The sequence below is a fragment of the Bactrocera neohumeralis genome, chromosome 6 (assembly GCF_024586455.1).
Source record: "Bactrocera neohumeralis isolate Rockhampton chromosome 6, APGP_CSIRO_Bneo_wtdbg2-racon-allhic-juicebox.fasta_v2, whole genome shotgun sequence".
NCBI classification, from domain to species: Eukaryota; Metazoa; Arthropoda; class Insecta; order Diptera; family Tephritidae; genus Bactrocera; species Bactrocera neohumeralis.
The window spans coordinates 32,560,701-32,581,578 of record NC_065923.1 but is presented as its reverse complement, the minus strand read 5'-3'; the positions used below and the strand labels follow the sequence as shown (position 1 = coordinate 32,581,578).

The following is a 20,878-nucleotide window of genomic DNA, read 5'->3' as shown; positions in this document are numbered from 1 at the left end:
CGTATTGTCGCGGTAAGAAATAAAAAAAAATTTCATAAAAAACGTTTTGAAGCCGCTTTTCTAATGAGACATCCTGAATGTCGCATTTGATTGGCTGACCATTCTGAAAAAACAGGAAACGTAAATGACAAATAAGGAAGAGGACGTGATAACGTTACATCCAAAAATTAGGACAAAGCTGTTGTGCCTTCTTTGACAAGAAAGTACTGCTCAGTCTAAGAGCCGCTAAAAAATTAGAAACGGTACCTGCATGTTTAAAGATATGCAAGTTTAAAGGAAAGCCTTTAAAGTTGGTTTTGGGCGTGATTTATTTTTAAATTTCTTATCTTTCAATTTCTTGCCATTCCAATGGCATATGTATACGTAGAACGTTAAGAAGATTATTGGCTTATGGAGCGCGATTCACAAATGGGGATGCTGGTATTCGTACTTTTGTGGGTTAATGTGAAAAAGATGCATCAACATAAAATAAAATAGCTTTTTTCGAAAAGATGACAGAATTAAACATTTATCAGCGCTAATATTGACAATTTGGTATATGTATTTGGAAGCATATTTATGCGGAGGGAGACTTATTTGCGTACGGGAAAGTTCAGATAGAACATACTCTCTTTCCAATACACAAAGTCAATCAGCTGTTTTTAATGACCTCAAAGGCATTTCTCGATAATAGATCGCAAATGTATTGTGCCCATATAAAGATGAGATTTTGTTAGATGAATAACTTGTTTTCTTTGTATCATGAAGATTCCTTACATATTGACTGATTGTATGGTGGACTGAAAGATATAGAGAATATCTCAGAATGGGACAAAGGATATTTTAGCCATTTTTATGTATAAGATTAGACTACTTCTTGGTAAAGATACCGACTACATTTCTTTAAGTTGTATAGTAGTTTTTTTTATGTTAAACTACGTTTTTGCCAAAATGTTACAACTAAGCGAAAAAACATCAAGATATGGAAAAATTTAAAAGGTCATAACGCCAAACCCTTTGAAGGTTTTACCATACTGACCTAGTACCATCACCCTGACATGGAATTTCTCACCCCCCAGATTAGCTGTTGTACTGTGTTATTTGTATTTTATGGCCGTGGCAATGAAACACCTTTTCCATCTGATATCTGCAATGTTGGACAAATATTAATCACAACAAGTCCAGCAAAAAAAATGCGTATATATTTTTTGCGTAGAAATATTTGTCCCTGATACTACACATAATGTATTTAGTATATATTGTACTTTACATTGCTCGCAACCGACATATTGACATATGTACATAGGAATGTACAGTAACACATGCGTTTTGTTGCCAACACATGACCTAACCAAACAAAACAAAGTCGGCAACCGGAAACAGGAAAATCCAACCAGCGTGAAAATCTTGGAGAATAACCCCACATTTACACATATGTAAATTTGTCTACAAAATAGTATAGTTTAATAGTTACTCACTTAATGGGGTTCTAAGAAGACATAAAATAAATATAATTTGAATAATTTTATGCAGAAAATATTATTATAAAGAATAAGTGTTGATCTGCTGAATGAAAGTATAAAAAATATATAACAAACTATGTAAGCAAAGCCTGGCTTCTATACTAAGTTATTTATCTAAGAGAAATTTCAGAGAAATATTAAGAAATATATTTACCCTTCTGAATTTCTTTTTGATAATTATGTATAATCAATTCCTGGATACAACGATATACTAGATAATTCAGATATCAACTAAATTGGATGGTAAACAATATAAATGATACAAATCTAATTTTCAGCGCAACATATATGATTCATTTTAAGACCGAAGTTCTAAATTTTTGTGATAAATATGTGATAAAAAGTATGTAGCCCCTTTTGACATGGGTAAAACTTCGGCTTTTTTATTTTTTTGTGCTTATTTTACCAAATTATATGAGTGACATGTAGCATTCATTCGTTGTATTCCCAAAATTTACTTTAATGTTTTCTTAAGGTGTACGCCACTGCGTATACGCACTTTTGCATAAACACTCCATGTGGAGAAACTTATTTGCTTGTCATGTTTTTGCGAATATATCATTTTTCATTGCCTACAAGTACAAACATACCCCTACTATGTACATGAGTCCATACAGAAGTAAATAAAATTGACCTTGAGGGCAGAGGGACAAAAAAGGGATTATTTGACGGTCGTTTCATTTAATCGCGAATATTTAAAATCGGCTTGAGGCACATGTGTGTTGTAGTTTTGAATATAATATTAATATTATAAGAATAAACTCATATAGCAGTATATATACATATTAACAAATATATATAGTATATGTCTACATGCCGTAAGACACCAAAGGTATATTTTGCAAAAATTATTTTCTGTGGAATTATTCATAAATTTCGGGTGCTTATTCAATTTTTTATGCACTAAAACTATAAGTATCAACGGATAATCGTTTCAAAATATTTTACTAAAACCATTTTTTATATTATTGGTAGCTTTATGAATTATTTTTATACCCTGAACAGGGTATATTAAGTTTGTCACGAAGTTTGTAACACCCAGAAGGAATCGTCGGAGACCCTATAAAGTATATATATAAATGATCAGTATGTCGAGCTGAGTCGATTTAGCCATGTCCGTCTGTCCGTCTGTCCGTCTGTATGTATATATACGAACTAGTCTCTCAGTTTTTAAGATATCGTTTTGAAATTTTGCAAACGTCATTTTCTCTTCAAGAAGCTGCTCATTTGTCGGAACGGCCGATATCGGACCACTATAACATATAGCTGCCATACAAACTGAACGATCGCAATCAAGTTCTTGTATGGAAAACTTTCACATTTGACAATGTATCTTCACCAAATTTGGTACAGATTATTTTCTAAGGCAACAATGTAATCTCCGAAGAAATTGGTCAGATCGGTTAACTATTGGTCAGATCGGTTAACTATAGCATATAGCTACCATACAAACTGAACGATCGGAATCAAGTTCTTGTATGGAAAACTTTTGCATTTGACAAGATATATTTACGAAATTTGGTACAAATTATTTTCTAAGGCACCAATGTAATCTGTGAAGGGTATATTAGCTTCGGTGCAGCCGAAGTTAACGTTTTTTCTTGTTTTTGTTCTCATAATTATTTGGAGTAAAGACATAGTCAAACAGAATTAGAATATTACACATATCTAACATGTACACATGGACAGCAAAGTAATTTATTTAATAAAGGAATTACATCTATTAAGTGATTACGAAGAAATTATTACGGAGTTATTCCATTCCAAAAATATGTCAGCTGCGAAATTTTCAGTTTGCATTAAGAGCGTTTGCTTTTGCTTTTTCCTCAACTTCTCCACACGTGGAGTAAGTATATAACGCTTGGTCGTAAATTAATTTTAATTTTATGTGAGTGATTCATTTGGTTTCAAGAGAGTTTATTGGAATTAACTCAGAAATTCTACAGTCGATGGCTAAGAATATGTAATAATTTACACGCTTGATTATAACTAACAGCAGTTGTTTTCCACTTTACGCAGATATTGTTGGGAAGTGAAGAGCGCTAAGGGATGATCAGCATAGACCAAGCGAACTTTGTGTATAATTATAGCGATTAATAGAACTCAATAATTTCCAATTAATATTATTATTTCAATACACATGTTAAAACATAATAATATAAGGAAGCTTTTTATGACATCTCGAAGTACCATCTGCCCATAGTTGACCAGAACTGACAAAAATGCATTTTCATGTATTTTAAGAATCTCTTAGAAGAATAAAAAGGTACAATTGGACTTGCCACCAATTTTATACCGCCTCCAAGTTAACGACGGAATTATAAGAAAATCCTTATTGTCAGATACAGAAAACTTTCTTGTAACTTCAAACAAATTAATGTTAAAGATTTTTAAAAGCCTTTTATATTACAGCCATTATGATATTGCGTTTAGTTGAACAGTTTGCTCGAATTATTTTTGTTTAACTGGTGGTTAGAAACCTCAGAAACATATCTTGCATACATCTTTTTTATCAAATTTGTTTGGGGTCTAATAAAATGCAAAATCAAATATGTTTACATTTTCCATTGAATATAATTTTATGAAATAAGCGGAGACCCTAAGCAACAAAACTCAATTGCAAATCTTCTTAACTAAAACTATTTAATTTGATATGTATCGTTTCATAATTTAAATTAAAATATTGAATATAATTTTCAAACAAATGGCGATAATCCACAATTAAAATTTCTACTATAAAATGCCTTGAGCCTTTTTAAAATTACATACACAAAGAAGTATTTATATATATTTATGCATCGTGACGTAATTTGAGCGTGAGAAATGATGACGTTAAATGACACATATTATTATGTTTTCACTTAAAAAGAGCTTAGATGAAGGAAAACATAGAACATTATTGTGATGAGGATTAAAATTACACTAAGTGAATTAACCTTAATTAAACTCATATACGGCAAAAAAAGTTGTATTCTCAGTGACCAATGTCACTGTGTTTCGAAACCAGTGAAATAGTCTGAAGATTAATTTTATTGTAGGTTGTAGTTAATAAAACAGAAAGTTCATAAAGATCGCAGTACTAAAGCTTTTATTAAATGTTTGTTAAATTATTAATACCTACTAGCGATATAATCAGTGCTGATTCGAGAATTTTGAGGGATTTTATAATTTCTTCGTTTTTTCTTTGCTTTGAGGAGTTTTAGGTATCAACTTCTTCTTTATGGTTCACCGAATTCACAATAAGCACAATACCAAAATGCAAGCAACAAGTCAGCGATTTTTAAGGGTTTTTAATTAAGTTAAAACTTGGAATGACCTAACCTAATTTGTATGTATATTTTAGTTTTGCCAAAATATAACCAATGACAAACAAAGCAGTCAATGATTTTTGAAAAAATAAAATTTTATAAGATTATGGACTGACTTAATCTAACTATTGAACAGATATCGTCATATTGAAGTGAGGCACTGCGCTCATTAATAGGTCTATTTTGTTATTGCAGTATTAATATCAATATATATACTAATATACTTTCATAAAATAAACTCGCATTTGTAGTTCGCATATTCAGCACGATTTGCAGGTTTTCCCCTCACTTGCTTTTATATAAATTTTTAACGTTGGCTGTAAAAAAACAACAACTTAAACTTTAGCCATTAAATTTTCGCAAAATAAATACTAATACATATTTACAAGCCCAAAGGCAACAACATATTTGAAAATTGCCTTGTTAATACTTCGGAAGGATACTGGCAATCTGTCATGCCCACACTCTGGATTTCTGCGGGCGATTTGGTACGTGCCTCTTTCGCACACAACTTTTTCCCAAACAACAAAGCAAATCACTGCAAAAGTGGCAAATAGTTTGCGGCAAGGGATGCGGCCAACTTTTGTTGACGGACGTTTATACGTAAATTTATATATAATTTCGATTATACGATTATATTATACTATTTGTTGTTGCTTTAGCGCTTAAGCGTTTCGACCTTCGCTATGATGTGATTAACGAGACCTTTTATCAGCGTAAATCAATTATGTGAGAAGCGGACGAATTGCTTAATTTTAATACGATAAATGACAGCCGCAAAACATATTTGGGAAATTAATGGTTTTAAACTCTTAAATCGGTGATACTTACAGCTCATATATAATATAAATTTGTATATATCAAAAACATTAAACCTCAAACAACCCAATTCTCAACATCTTCCCGATCACTTCGATGTCTACATATAAGTGCATATGTATATAACTTGATTAAGTTTAAGGAAAAAACGCTTTATTACCTGAATCCGTAGAAATTTTATGATTTTGGTCCATCTCCTCGTGTATCGTCGAAATATGCGTGTGTGGATTTGTTGTTATGTAAGGACTAGCGATAGATTTTTGTATTTTCGTTGCACACAGGTAATTCTGACTTGAGCCAGCTCCACCATCAGCTGATTGTATCACCACTTCGGTCTGTGAAAAGAAAGGAAAATAATTTAACTTTACTTTAAATGCTTTTGTTTGTGGGCAACGCATAGCAGTGAAATCAGTAAATATAAAAAATTTAATTTTATATTTTCTTTTACACGCCTTCGTATTCTCGTATTTGCTACTTCGTCTACACGTCCTATATATCACAAATTATCTCTCCCACAAGTGTCTTAATTGCATTTAATTAGTACCATTCCATTTTTATAATTTATAACCCTAATGAATTAGCTTTTAAATGATTTCACTGAAATCACAATGACGCACGTTACTACTTATATGCTACATATATTTATGAATTTCTGAATTTCCAACTTTTATGTTCTTAATTTGGTTTAGCGCTGAATATAGATTAAATTGATCTAGACCTTTGAACTAAACTTCATATCTTTAGTTTAATGACTTTTAATTATTTTGGTGGTATGGTATATATATGCTTATAGGCATGTATGTAATATATATGTGTATGAACACTAATATAATATATACAAACATTTTACGTTCGTTTTTATTGAGTTGGAAATATGACCAGCGGAAAATTGCTAATACTTACCCGTATCTGTTGATTCCCGCAACCCAGTCCTTGCAGGTAATTTTGATATTGCGATATCACGCACAGCAGACAGTAAGACTAAGTGGCGATAAAATAAAGAAGAAACAATATGAATAAGGTTAAAATGGAAAAGAAAAGGCAAGAAGATATAGTAAAGTAATGACAGCAGACAGTTTACTTATACTTATGATTTATGTATTTGTGTGCTCATGAGTGCAATGCTGCTGGCGACATAGATTTACTATATACAATATAATCTATATGTGGGTGTTTAAGAAATGTATTTAATATTATCCTAAGGAAAGCAGTCAGCCGATGCCGAACAGCTGGTAGTTCAAGAGGCCAAACGAAGCAAGCAAGCACTAAGCATTAACAAAAGTAATGCGTGAACACATATTAAATGTGTGTTTGTTTTCTGTTGCCAAAGCTATGGTAAATCTCAGAGCACATTCGTGACTGTCACGTGCAGTGTATGTATGTATAGTATATATATTTATGCAAAGTTCTGCATTTAAAAATTTGTGGAACAAATTTAAAAGGAAGAAAATTAACAAAAGAGATATGGTATGTACTATATTGTATACTTTTCTGGCTTGGCGGGTCCGGAAGTGAGCAGAATTGAAATATTTGTTAAACGAATAGTCTTTAAGATATTCTCCAGGCACTCTTGCATCCCAAAATGTATATTGTATATATTAGATCTCGGAAGCTTTATTGGTCTATACTTTTCTCAAACTGAAGACAAAAGTTACGTTGTCGTTAATGGTGAGCGTAATAAGGAAATAATTTGTGACATTTTGATTTTCATTTGCTTTTCAATATTAATACTCTAACTGTTAGTTCGAATCGACAAAAAATTAAAATTGTAGACTACTCTTTGAGGCAATAACTGATGTGAATGAGCTTTCAGCAAATTTGGTGTATTATTTTAGAAAAAATGGGGTCAGAAACCAATCCCCGTCACCAAAAACATGAAATTATATACTGTCTAAAATATTAAATTGAAAAATTATTGCAAACTAAAATCCAAAATAAGCAGTTCTTTATTAATTTTGTTTGTTTTATTGGATATTCAGTTGCTTTTGTAATGATAGATTAGCTTCAAAATTTCACTGCCTCCATTTATTGTGCAAATAAAAAATTGCAAAATTCAACTAACCAATAATTATTATATATTATTTAAACGAATAAAATTTGTAGTAAAAATGTTAACCCATAAAATAATAAAAATATAATTGAAATTGTATACATCAATTTTGCTTATCTACCAGAGACATTATAATTATAGTTGATTATTTACTTATGTAAGTTAATAAGCAATTTTACTAATATTCTTACTTACATGTAGATATATACCAGATGATTTATTCGTTTTCATTTTGTCGTGTAATGACAACAACAAATTACATTTTGTGTTGTAACACACACTATTTTACACTACACCATGCCTTCAGAATGCGGCTGTCAGATGAAGATGTCTACACAAAATGCCAAGAGCAATGCACAAATAAGCAATGGAACATCTCTTATGCATTTGTCCTCGGTCGATGGACAATGTTTAAAATATTTGGGGCGCTAACGTAACGGCACTCTATCTGCCATCGCTAAGGACCAAAACTAATCTACTATATGTGCGGCTTACAAGCCTACCAGAGTAACATATTCTAACCTAAGCTATGCTAAAAGTTGGTAAAGGTTGTCAACAGCAAGATTTTTCAATTCCTCAGGCAGGTTGTTTTTATATGAAGTTTTATATTGCTAAATATGAAATCTGCCGCAAAATTATCCCACTTATTATTCATATTTTGGAGTTATGTAATTGAGAATAGCAGGCATAGTAGGTGCTTTATTTTAGTTTTGTCTCTCAAAGATTCATAATCGGCAGCTATGAATATTTATACAAAATTTGTGAATTATGTTATGTTGAAATTACTCGAGTCTGGCACAGCAAAAAGTATATTCTATCTTAATTTCTTCTTCGAAGCTTATCTGAAATTACAAACTGATCTAGAAGTAACACAAATGAATTTCTTATATAAAGAAGTGATTCCTCAAATATCGGATAGAACTAACATGTGCGCCAAAAAAGTAGTATTTCCTTTAAATTAATTTTAAAATGTTCATTGGTTATATTTTTCATTCTGCAATTTTATCGAACGAAGTATTGGTGGCCTTTTCCATCCGTAAGAGGATGTGGGTAGGAAGAAGCCGCTGAATGAGGGTGGCAGTGATCTTCTTTACGGTTAGATTAACGCGTAGTTAGTCGAACAGTCTAATCTCGGGAACTTTTGGGAAAAAGCCGTTTCAGGTTTTCCTCCTTATGATGCTAGGATCATAAAAATAATCACAGCGAAATATTTCCGCTTTTAATTTTCGACGAAAGAGGATTTTGCATAAATTAAAATAATGCTAACGCTTATGACCCCCCACGATGTTAATAAATTTGAGTATTTTTATGATAGATGTTAGTAGGCAAGAACACTTTCAAAAAAAAAACTTAATACTGATCTAAACCAAACAACGAATCCAAATAATAAAGTAGAAATTAATTTAAAAACTATTCAAAAGCCTTTGAAAATTCTCGCTCGAAGTATCAAAAATATGTGGCAACATATAAAATTCATAAATATATATTAAATAATATTCAATTCTTTAAATACTCACATTTAGACACATTATAAAAAAGTCGATGGTGAATATAAAGCCGACTACTGGATCGAAGTTCACGATTTGCGTAAATGACAAATAGATTAAGTGAAGAATTTCAATGAGCACATCGCAAAGCATGAAAATAATCCAGGGTAACAGCAGTTGACGACGATTCTATGCAAAGAAAAAATATGTTTCATACATTCGTGTGTTTTTGTTAGTGGCTGTTAAAAATTTAAGTCACACTCAGTTCACATTTACCTGCTTTAGCCCCACGAACATTAAGAGCGACGACATGACGATGAAGAGCGAGCAAATCAGAAAGAGAATATTAAATACAACAATAGCTGAAAGAACAAAAGCATATTTCCAATATAATAAAAATAAAAATATTTAAATTTTGATATTGCTAAACTGTTTAACTAATTCTAAACACACACTCACCCGGAGTTATCTCTCCCTTAGCCAAGATGCTTTCCCCTAATGGCTGCTCGCTGCTACCAGCCAGAAACTCCTGTTCATCGTAAACGGTAATGAGCATAACAACGGTGGAGAAACCAAAGTACACCTGTATTATAAAATATTAATTAATATCCTGGCACCGACATGATTAATAAGAAGTATTTCAGAGCAACTGTTACTTATAAATGAGAGGTGATTTGGACTTCTGTGTTGTAATAAAATAATCAATAAAATTACTGTAGCGTGTACAGTAACTATACATTAAGTATGACATATGTTTAGATAGCAATCTGTAGGACATTATGTGTACTCGTATAAGCATGACTTCAACTACTAATGAATAGAAGCCAAAACCTAAATGCCCCTAATTGAAAGAGAATCAATGACGACGGTTGTACGTATCACCAACAACTAATCGAGATAGTTATAGGGTTATATACATATATATAAAAAAAAATGATCAGGATGATGGAAAAAGTTGAAATTCGTTTGACCGTCTGTCTGTTCGCCCATCCGTCCATCCATAAAAGATGTAACTTGAGTAAAAATTGATCTCGATGAAACTTGGTATGTGGGTTCCTTGGTACAAAAAAAGTCCACAAAAGTCCGCCCACAAATCGTCATTAACCGAAAACATAAAAAGTAACGTAATTAAGCAATAAATTAAGATATGAAAGTGTAATTTGGTATAGTTGATCGCAATAGTAAGGAGCCCTGTGGCCAAAAAATGTTGGATAAGTAACCTTTAACAGGTTTAATGCATATACCCCAAAAACAAGGGATAAAATGGACTACAGCCACGCCTACATCGCATATAACACAATTTCAAACACCACTTGAAACTTTCACTTTCCAGTATACAAATCAATAATCATTTTGTATTTAAAATTATGCACACGTAGACATTTTGGTAGCGAAACTAAGCAATTCAGTTACTTGTCATTGAGTTCAGCTGACTTTCCAAGAGCTGTTTCGTTGGAGCTAATTTTAGCGAGACATGTTTGCTATTATTCAGGAAGTTCCACAATTTTACATGCAATTCACTCTTTTTTTGTTTTGTTGTTGTTATTCTTTACATGTCATGACAAATACCGCCGCAAGAATCGTAATATTGCCCTATTATTACACATCATGTTCTTGTTTTCCAATTTTAGGCATCCATGCCACGCTAGGCAACTTCCACGAAACATGTATTTTTGAGCTTCTTTATACGCCAAAAATTTAGTACTTGAATACCAACATATATACTTTCTCGTTTATTTTAAATCAATATACGTGAATGCATGCAACTGTTGTACACTGCGTATGAGTGCCAAATTATGCACAACTGCACGTTGCTAGTCTGGCGTAGACAAAAAAAACATAAATAAAGAAAGTGATATAAAAATGGACGTGTTGACAGCCTATTTTTGTAGAAGGCCTAAAAGCAAAATACTCACCAGAGAGAAGCTATTCCGAAGGATGGAGTGAAACTGACAGATGTGTACAATGATTTTGTAATTTCACATTTTTTGAGGCGATTATAATGGTTTTGCGTTTGTCGCTGAAAGCATTGCAATTTTACTTCAATCTTTTGCAACAGGATGGTCAATATTATTCGTAACAGAACGTTTCATAAGCAGTCGGTTCTGTAAATATGATTAACATGCGTCACATAGGGGATTTAGTCCAGTTCATGCTATGAATAATAAAAAATATTTAATATTAAAGTTTTCTTCGCCAGTACTATCATCAAAATATTACTTACACATTTTTCTTCCCACAGAAAACACACATAATTTTTACTCTAAATACAGAAATCTGGCTTTTTAGAACTTAATCGTCTTTAATATAAATCTGAATTTCTATCTTACAAGTATAAGCTGAACCAAACTCTTCCTTTTTAGGTATTAAATGAAGAATATCTTATCTTTAATTACTGAGATACCAAAGAAAATGTCCATCCTTCACTTCCGGAGAATAGAGTTTAACTTTTTTTAGTCTAAACTAAATTTTTTGTCTTAAATCTCTGAATATGGAATTATTTATGAACATCTGATAATTATACTGACAAAAAGTTGCTTATTGTTTTGTTGATTGCATTACCTATGACCCTAACAACATTCTGTATTGGCTTACACGGTGTAAGGAGTGTATTTTAAGAGCTTTTCACATGCTCAGCATTGATTTTCTAAGAACATTAAATGGGCTTTTCTGGTTGTCCTAAGGACTCCTACGTCTATGTTCAAGTATATGCAGCTAAATACGCATGAAAATGCTGATTGGGAGCACACTTGAAGCCTGATAGATGTTAGTGGTGAAAGAAGAAGAAGACGTAACAAGGAAATGGTTAATTTAACGCCTTAGCTAGTTAAGCCACATGACGAACTAAAATGATATCTAATAACAGTCGATGAATTTTAGAGACTAAAACTAAACTAAATCTAACTAGATTTGTGTTGGCCAAGTCTTCAAAGCGCTTGTTCGATTCTAATATTTGACACAAGTAGCACGAATTTAGACCATCTTGAATTTTTACCTCTATTTCTATGTCTGGGACTCATTGAGCCAAAATATTCTGGAATAATTGCCGGAAAAATGCCAGTATTTGTAAGGAGTTTGAGTTCCACGATCACTGAATATTGGAAACCTGAATATTATTTGGTTATCAGAACAAAAATTTTAGTCTGTTTATTAGTAAGTCACCTTATATCTTTGAAACATATGTATATATGATATAAGAGGCAATTTTCTTACTTTTGTTGTTAGGGCTACAAAGTATATATTTACTATATATAGAACTTGGATGTGATTGTTATTTCATGTTATTAGCGCCAACAACGATTTTTTAATTCTAATTTCGCGCGAAAACTCGTTCGTCGAAATATTTTTGTTTCTTGTGATGATCGACACTTCAATAAAATAAAGGAATTAATGCCTGAGATTCGACGATTAATAAACAGAGATCTTACTAGTATAGTTGGAATATCGGTAAAATTAGTAAAAACCATTTTGTACAATCATTTTGACCTAAGAAAAGTGAGATCACGATTGGCTCCAAATTCACTAATTTTTTAGAAAAACAACGTCGCGTTAACGTCTATGAAACAATGTTTTCCGACTACCAGAATGTTATAAAATGTATTATCATTAGTGGCGATGACTCTTGGATTTATGTTAGCAACCCGGAAACAGACGATCAATGGTGAGCCGAAGACGAAAAAATCACGTTAAAGGAGGTAAAAAATCAAGTTTATGTTGACAGTTTTCTTGGATTATGGAGGTGTGGTGACCCCGAATTCCTTCCGTCCGGCGAAACTGTCAACAAGGAATACTATTTGAGTGCTATGCGTTGTGTTCGCGAAGCTATTCGTAGAAAGCGGCCGGAATTATGGACCAGTAATTCTCAGTTTTTGAACCACGGTAAGCAACATCGCAAGAATATTAAAATTATGAACAAAGTATAATTATTTTTTGCTCATAGAAGTAAATCAGTTTTAATTTGTTAAAGAATTTGTGAGACGAAAAACTTCATCTAAATCTATTCGAGACTGCGTTCTCAGTTCACGTCGGCATTCCTTATACTAAAATGAAAGAGGTTTTATTACAAAATTATTACGCATTGGGTAGCCACAAAAATCTCACCAGTTAATATACATATACGTATGTATGAGTATGTTAATTCACTCGTAAACAACATCAAAGCATCTGTAGTAAAATTTGCTGATTACCTCAGGGAGTTAGATTAACATAAAATCTATTATTCCATAAAAAATATCTCCAAGGAGATCTTTATTACTGCTTTGGTTAAAAGCTGAATAAAATTCAGGCGATTAACAATGTTGTGTGTATAGTGATATGTATTGTAACTGTTTATGTTTTTTGGTGGTTGGTAACTTGAATTGGTTGTGTGGCATTTTCCAGGTTTCAAGAGTACATATAAATACTGAGTTTAAGGTTTTCTGAGCATGACAGGGATTTTTTTCATGAATCTTTAGCATCAAAAATACAATATTTCTAGGGTACCATACAAATATCTGACAAATTCCGTGATATATTCGACACACAATCGAAATAGGAGAAATATCGAAGGTCAGTAATTTATGCCTTGTGGACATTATTTTTACATTAGACGTGCCATTACATACCCTCAGATAAAATTTAAAATATAATAGTGTTTTAAATGACTCCTAAAAACAATAACCAACGAAAGAATAGGAAAACTCGTATTTATTTATGTATTTTTATACTCTTGCAACCAGTTGCTATAGAGTATTATAGTTTTGTTCGCATAATGGTTGTACGTAATACCTAAAACTAAGCGAGATAGCTAAAGAGTTATGTATGTTTAAATGATCGTGATGACGAGAAAAGTTGAAATTCGTGTGACTGTCTGTTCGTCCGTTCGTTTGGCCTTGAGTCAAAATTGAGATATCTTGATGAAACTTGGTATGCGGGTTTCTCCATACAAAAAAATTTGGAATGCATAGATGGGCGTAATCGGACCACTGCCACGCCCACAAATCGCTATTAACGAATATAATATAAAGTACCACAACTAAGCACTAAATTAAGACATAAAACTCAAATTTGGCATGGAGCCTCGTAACAGCAAGAGACGCTTGTGGGCAAAAGTTTTTGAAAAGGTAGGCATGATTCCGCCTTCTAATAAGTTTAACGTATAATGGCAGTGGAAAAATGGATGAAATCGAATGGTAACCCCGCTCATTCACCTTATAACGGTATTAAAAACTACTAAAATCGCAATAAATCAATAAGTAAATGGTATGAGAAGGGCGCGGCACCGTTTACTTGTTTATGAAATCCCATATCTCGGGACCCGGCCGACCGATTTTGGTTTTGTAATGTAGTACGTGGCATTGTTCTCTTACTCCTATGTCATATGCGAAAATTGGACTACAACCACGCCCACTTCCACTAAAACACAGTTTTAAATTCCATTTGCATCTTTCACTTTCTAGTTTACAAATCAGGAAATATTTAATATAACAGGATAAAGCTATACACAAATAGTGCTTTTAAGGTGAGCCATCTTGTGACTCGAATATGTGGACCCCACTACCTATAGTCGATTTTTTACCGCATACTTGTATATCGGCCAATATTTGAGTTATCTTAATAAAATTAAGAAATGGTGTTTTTCTTATAACGGTGCATCTTTGTGCTTATAATAAATGAAATTGAGTGAAAACGCGTCCTAGAGCCCATACTCGTATAACTAACAAGCCTTATGTGCCTGAAGGTACTTCCCCGGCTTTAGTCCTAGCAAGGTGCAAGAATATAAAATATTCGGTTAAATCCTTGAACTTTGCTCTTCCTTACTTGTTTTATTGTACTATGTACCATATATTGAAATGCTAAGAAAGAAGTGTTTCCTTGGTAAATTTAACCGAAGTGAAAACCACAAAGCCAACCATTGTTGGGGTTGCTTTTTTTCGGCAGAATTCATATCTTACAATGATCCTCTAATGTAGAATTAAATAGCACTCAAGTGATTGTTGAAAGTTTCTAGCGAAAAGACAGCATAAAAACCTCTTATAACGGTATTTTTTCTTTTAGGGAAGCTTAAACTCAGATATGTATGTGTATATATAAATGTATGTTTAAACACACACTGGCAATAATACTTGTATGTATAAAAAATGTAGTGTTGATAAGAATGGCTCGCTTCGCACATTACCAACTACTATAAGCTTTAGATTCTTTGAAATACTACGTAAAATCGCAAAATGTCTAACCATAAAAATATTTGCTTCTCGTTATGGACATCAAAAAGAAAGTTATGTGATTCGCTTGTCATTCTTAACATATCTAAGATATAATAATATTCGTCGCCACACAAATATTCATATACTTCTACATATACATATATGTATGTACAACTTGTATATGTAAGTAAATACGCCAGAGACCAGAGATACTTTATATGTATTAAATAGGTACTTAAGTACTTACCAAAGTGTATGCGGCGCTTGCCATGCTGCCGGTACGCACCGTCTTCCAAAAGCAACAAGACTGCAGTATAGCCATCTTCGTGTGGTTTCTCGTGTTCGTTACCTATTGTTGTGCATACGCACAACTTTAAATCCACTTTTCAGAAAGTGGACGGCGTCTTTATGGCACACAAATGAATGCAATCAATGTGAACAGATCAGTCACTTGAAAGTCCTCATTTTAAGGGAATACATTAAGCCTGAATATTACTCACAGTAGGCGTTTTAAGGGCAGATAGGTATTGATTGCCGTATGTTCGTCCGTTCGTCTGTATTTAACATAAAAACAAATTTTTAAAATTAGTGACATCATAAACTGCTGTAAAATGTTAAATGTGTCAAACAAAACGTGTGGGTAAATGGCGGAACCTCTGATATCGCATCACTGTTGCATATAGCTGCCACACAAACTGATTAATCAAAATACAGTTCTTATAAACTTTTCTATTTGACAGGATAATTTCAAGAAGTTTTGTAAAGCTTTTTACCCAAGGCAAGTCTGACTTACGACTTCCGAATATATTGCTAAGGTCGGGCTGCTATAGCGTATAGTGCTCACACAAACTGATCGATCAAAATCAATATAAAAAACGGGTGTCACCGAACATTTTATACGCATGATACAAGAAAAGCACGTATTTTTGTGTTTTATTGTCATTGGTATATATATTATTCAGATGGAATTCAAAATAGCGTAAAGAAAATATTTATACCGAATTTCTTGAAACATCTTAGTTCCTGAGATTTATTTTTCAAAAAAATTTTTGCAATTTCTACCGTAAGTGTCTGACGTTTTTGTTAGTCCGTTAACGCAGTTTTAGTGCATAGCCTTTGTATGGGATGGGCGTGGTTAATATCCGATTTTTAGTATATGGAAATGCCTGATTCGACTCACTGTGGCATAGCATAGTACGAAATAGTACAAAAACTTAGTAGGGGCGGGGCCACGCCCACTTCTACAAAACGATTTCACTTTAATAAACCAAACTTTCTATCGGATTCCGCCAGTCGTGGCTCATGCCCATCTTCGAACTTCTTCTTATGGAAGGAATACGTTGAGTTTCATCATGATATAAATTTTTACTCAAGTTACAGCTTGCACGGACGGACGGACGGACAGACGGACGGACAGACAGACATCCGGATTTCGACTCTACTGACTCTTTTAAGGACTTACAAACAACCGATATGTGAACAAAACTATATTACTCTCCTTAGTAACTTTGTTGCGAGAGTATAAAATCGGTTACACCCTTTTACGCTACAAGAAAAGCACCTGTGAAGGGTATTATAGTTTCGGTGCAGTTTTTAAAGTTTTTATATTCTTGCAACATCTTGCTACAGACTATAAAATTTTTGTTTACCTAACTGTTGTTTTTGTATCTCTTGCCAACGGGTGCTACTTCGGACTGAGTAGGCAATTGAAAAGTAAAGTCCTTTCTCGACGAGCAAAAACCAAACTCTATAAGTTACTGATGAGTGGATTTATAGTCCTTGGCGCATTGGCCACGGCGAATATCGCATTCGATGGAACGATTAGCTGTACGAGATATATGACGACATTGACATGGTACAGCGAATTAAAAGACAGCGGCTACGCTGGCTAGGTCATGTTGTCCGAATGGACGAAAACACTCCAGCTCTGAAAGTATTCGACGCAGTACACATCCGTCCGTCTAGCTATAACTTGAAGAAAAATTAAGATATCTTAACGAAGATTACACGTGTTTCTTGGCAAAAAAAAAATTAGAACAGGTTCGAAAACGCCCACAAGACAACATTCAACAAAAATTTATAAAGTGCCATAACTATGTAAGCACCAAATTAAGATAAAGAACTGACCCATGTGGTTTAAAAGTTTTGAAAAAAAGATGGGTATTGCCCCGGCCACTAAGAGTACACAAATCTCCTGAATCACGTTAGGTACAATATTCATATTTTTTGAAGATAACCCATCGAACTATAAAAAAATGAGATGATTTCTACGCCACTGTGAGTATAATATTTCAAAAGATGTGATATTTTATCTCAGAACAATTGATTTCCTATCTTGCAGTTCGAAAATAAGCGAAATCGATAACGACGCCAATTTTAAATATCATTTGATTCTTTCACTTTCCAGTATGCTTCATGGTATGCCATAATTTGATCGGTATGAAACTTTGCCCAAATAGTGTGCTTAAAGTAGGCCACCTTATGAATAAAAAGTGTCCAAATGGGATCAAAACAATTCAAGTCCCCAAATACCGAATATGTGCATCAAAATTCCAATTGCGATCTTTTTATCGAAAATAGCGGTCAATCTGTGATAAATATTACATAATTTTTATACAATAGCATGCCTGTTTGTCAAAAATTGGTTGAAGTGGATAATTCCTTTATACCTAATAGTAACTTTTTCGAACTTCCGCTCGACATTATACTGTATGTGAGTTACATTAATAAAATATGTAAAGAGAGTTTGTTGTTGCCCTAGACCCATTTTGTACCTTAAGGTATTACCTGGCTTTGATCCTACCAACTAGCAAAAGTATACAATTTTCGGTTACATCTGAACTTAGCTATTCTTTACTTGTTTATTTTTTCAATTCCTTATTACAATTCATTTCATATCGTCATCTAGAGGCTTAACTACATTTTTCACAAACTGCCTGGTTTAATTTTCTATCAAAACTAAATCTTGACCATGTCAGTGACAGAAAAAATATATCACGGCTTCTGAACCGATTTACCAATCTTAATAGAAATCAATTCAGGCTATCCAAAATCCATAAACATGTCTCGTACCAATGGAACGCTTTTCTTGTAGACTACCACCTTCCTTGACTTTTCAATAAATACCTCCGGCATTATGAAAGATATTTCAACAAAATATTCTAATATTTGAGAGCTCTGTTTAAAAAGCAGTCGAAATCGGTCAATATCTTTGCCTCCACATACCGAATGAAATCATTTTCTTGTGTCCAATTGACAAATATGCTTTTCTCATTTTGATCATTTGGAGATGAATACCTATCTCAACTTATTTTATGAGCCACAAATATTTTTTGGGTGAACAAATCCTTTTTTAGTACAAAATTTCGGGAAAGCATAAAAAGAGAAAATTTAATACTTTCAGTTTTACACAAAAAATAATTAAAGCCAGAGGGAGAGAAAACTAATTAATTATTAAACTAATTACGCTTTGTGTACGCTGTTTAATCTAACAAGCTTGTCAAACACTAAATACGCGCTTATGAACTTTTGGATTAAGCAAAGGACGTACTAAGCTCAGTTTCTGTTAACAAAGAATAATTACAACAAAATCAGCAGGGAAACGGTTCGCGAGGTACGTAAAAATATCACATTTTTGGTATGTTACTAAATAATTTCTTGAATATTTTAAACAAAATTTATATTTCTACATTTTTTCCGCACTTTTCGAACTTTGTTTATTTACACAAAAATTATAAAGATCTAAAATTACACAGCTGGAACCATTAGCCATATATCACTCCCAAACAGCATTTAAAGCAATGTTAGTTTACATTTTTATTGTTGTTGTTGCCACAATTTATGTGGCAATATAATTTTTGTAGCCTTATGTTTTAACACATTCACATGTAGTGCCTGGCACAGACACTGCGTTTTCAGTTAACTGTTGCCGCGTGTCACTTTCAACAAAAACACTGAAGAAACAAGCAAAAAACACTCGCATACACAGACTTCAACGGCACTTTTTCATAAAAGAGTAACAAGGCTAATAGACGTCATAGTCGCAACGTTTGAATAAATCACTCTAGCAAAAACCGTTCCGCTACTTTCGTCTACCTCTTTGCAAGAGAACAAAAAGAAATTCGTAAAAAAACTATACGACAATGCTAGCGAATATTCTGCGCGCTTCCGACTATCACGCGGTACATCTAAATTGCACGAAATCCCCAACAGGACTAACTTTCGGTGACTTGCAACAGCGTTGTTTTATACAAGCCGGGTTGTTATTGTCGCCGTGGATTTTTGTGAATGAAATCTTTCGTTCTGAAACGAGCAAATGTAAACAAATGCGTAAAAGCTCTCCGATCGTGGGATGCTCGTGAGTTGTCGTCCATCGCTGTTTGGAGCTTTCACTTAATTAATTGCATGAAGGTGTATATATATATACCGTTGCGTCTAAGTATCTTCATATATACTTGTACTAATGGCTCTTGTACATATACCAATGAATGTAAGTCCTTAAACTCTAATCTAGCGATGTTGCGATTTCCCCACAAATATTGTTGGGATTTTAAGTGCATACACTCGGTAGAAAAAGTTTGTGTGCTTATTTACATATGTACATATGTCTCTATTTTCATTCGTCCGAATAAATCTGTATCAAGTTTCGCGGTAAATCAGATTATTTGCTTTATATTTGCATATTTTAAATAATATACTAGTATTATTTATCAAATAAGAAGGTATTCTAATCGAGAAGACATAATTTCTGTACATCAAGCGTAAACATAAAGAATGATAATATTTAAAAAATGTTCTATACCCTGTTCAGGAGATTTTCAATTAGTACAAAAGTCATTATGGCGGAAGAAACTATAGAAAGTTTATCGTAAAATGGCTGCTCTTACTTAATAACGATATTTCAGTCAATTGTTTGACTGAGTCTGAGTCTAGTCAACAATCTTTAGTCACCTAGTCAACAATCTGAGGTCAATGACCGCTTTGTTTACATTTCATAACGTCAATTATCCCTTTGTTTATATTAAGCCAGGTCCACAACCTTTGTTTACATTTAGCCAAGTCAGCAATAACTCTTGATATCAATGACTCTTTTGTTTACACTTAGCCAAGTCAACAACCCGACTTAATTTTTGTTATTTGATGCCAAATTTGAAATAAATCAGTTCAGTAGATGTAGAAATTTTTGAACCAATGCTTTGAGGAAAGTTGCTTCGAGAAAAAAGCTTAAAATGCGTTTAAAGTTTGAAATTAGATTGCCACAAGATTAAAGTTTTGAAATAACTCCAATTTCGAAAAGTCTTTTTTAAGAGGTAAGTACTCCTAAATATTTATTATATAGTATATTATAGAAATATAAAAATATGGAATACTCTTGTAAAGTCTTGGAAAAAGTGCCTCCTGATTTTACGGATAAATTTGTGTTTTGGATATGCTTCTCAAGCAAAATAGCTTAGAAATTAATGTAAACAGTTATGGTCAGAACTATTGTCTCTCTCCCTCCCTCCCTCTGTTTATGCTACCTACATAT

The 20,878-nt window shown here is 33.0% G+C and overlaps 1 protein-coding gene across 2 annotated transcripts in view; it reads right to left on the bottom strand.

The window, feature by feature from the left end:
- The window catches only part of LOC126761708 (uncharacterized), a 58,895-nt gene extending 39,347 nt beyond the window's left edge, over positions 1–19,548 (bottom strand). For both annotated transcript variants that reach the window (XM_050478076.1, XM_050478075.1), the window contains exons 1-7: positions 19,342–19,548; positions 15,599–15,905; positions 9,626–9,749; positions 9,443–9,528; positions 9,197–9,355; positions 6,533–6,610; positions 5,790–5,964 (exon numbers count right to left, since the gene is read on the bottom strand). In XM_050478076.1, coding sequence (XP_050334033.1) covers positions 5,790–5,964; positions 6,533–6,610; positions 9,197–9,355; positions 9,443–9,528; positions 9,626–9,749; positions 15,599–15,673 — 697 coding nt within the window. In that variant the 5' untranslated portion in view covers positions 15,674–15,905; positions 19,342–19,548. The remainder of the gene's footprint in view (positions 1–5,789; positions 5,965–6,532; positions 6,611–9,196; positions 9,356–9,442; positions 9,529–9,625; positions 9,750–15,598; positions 15,906–19,341) is intronic.
- Between the last annotated feature and the right edge of the window lie 1,330 nt (positions 19,549–20,878).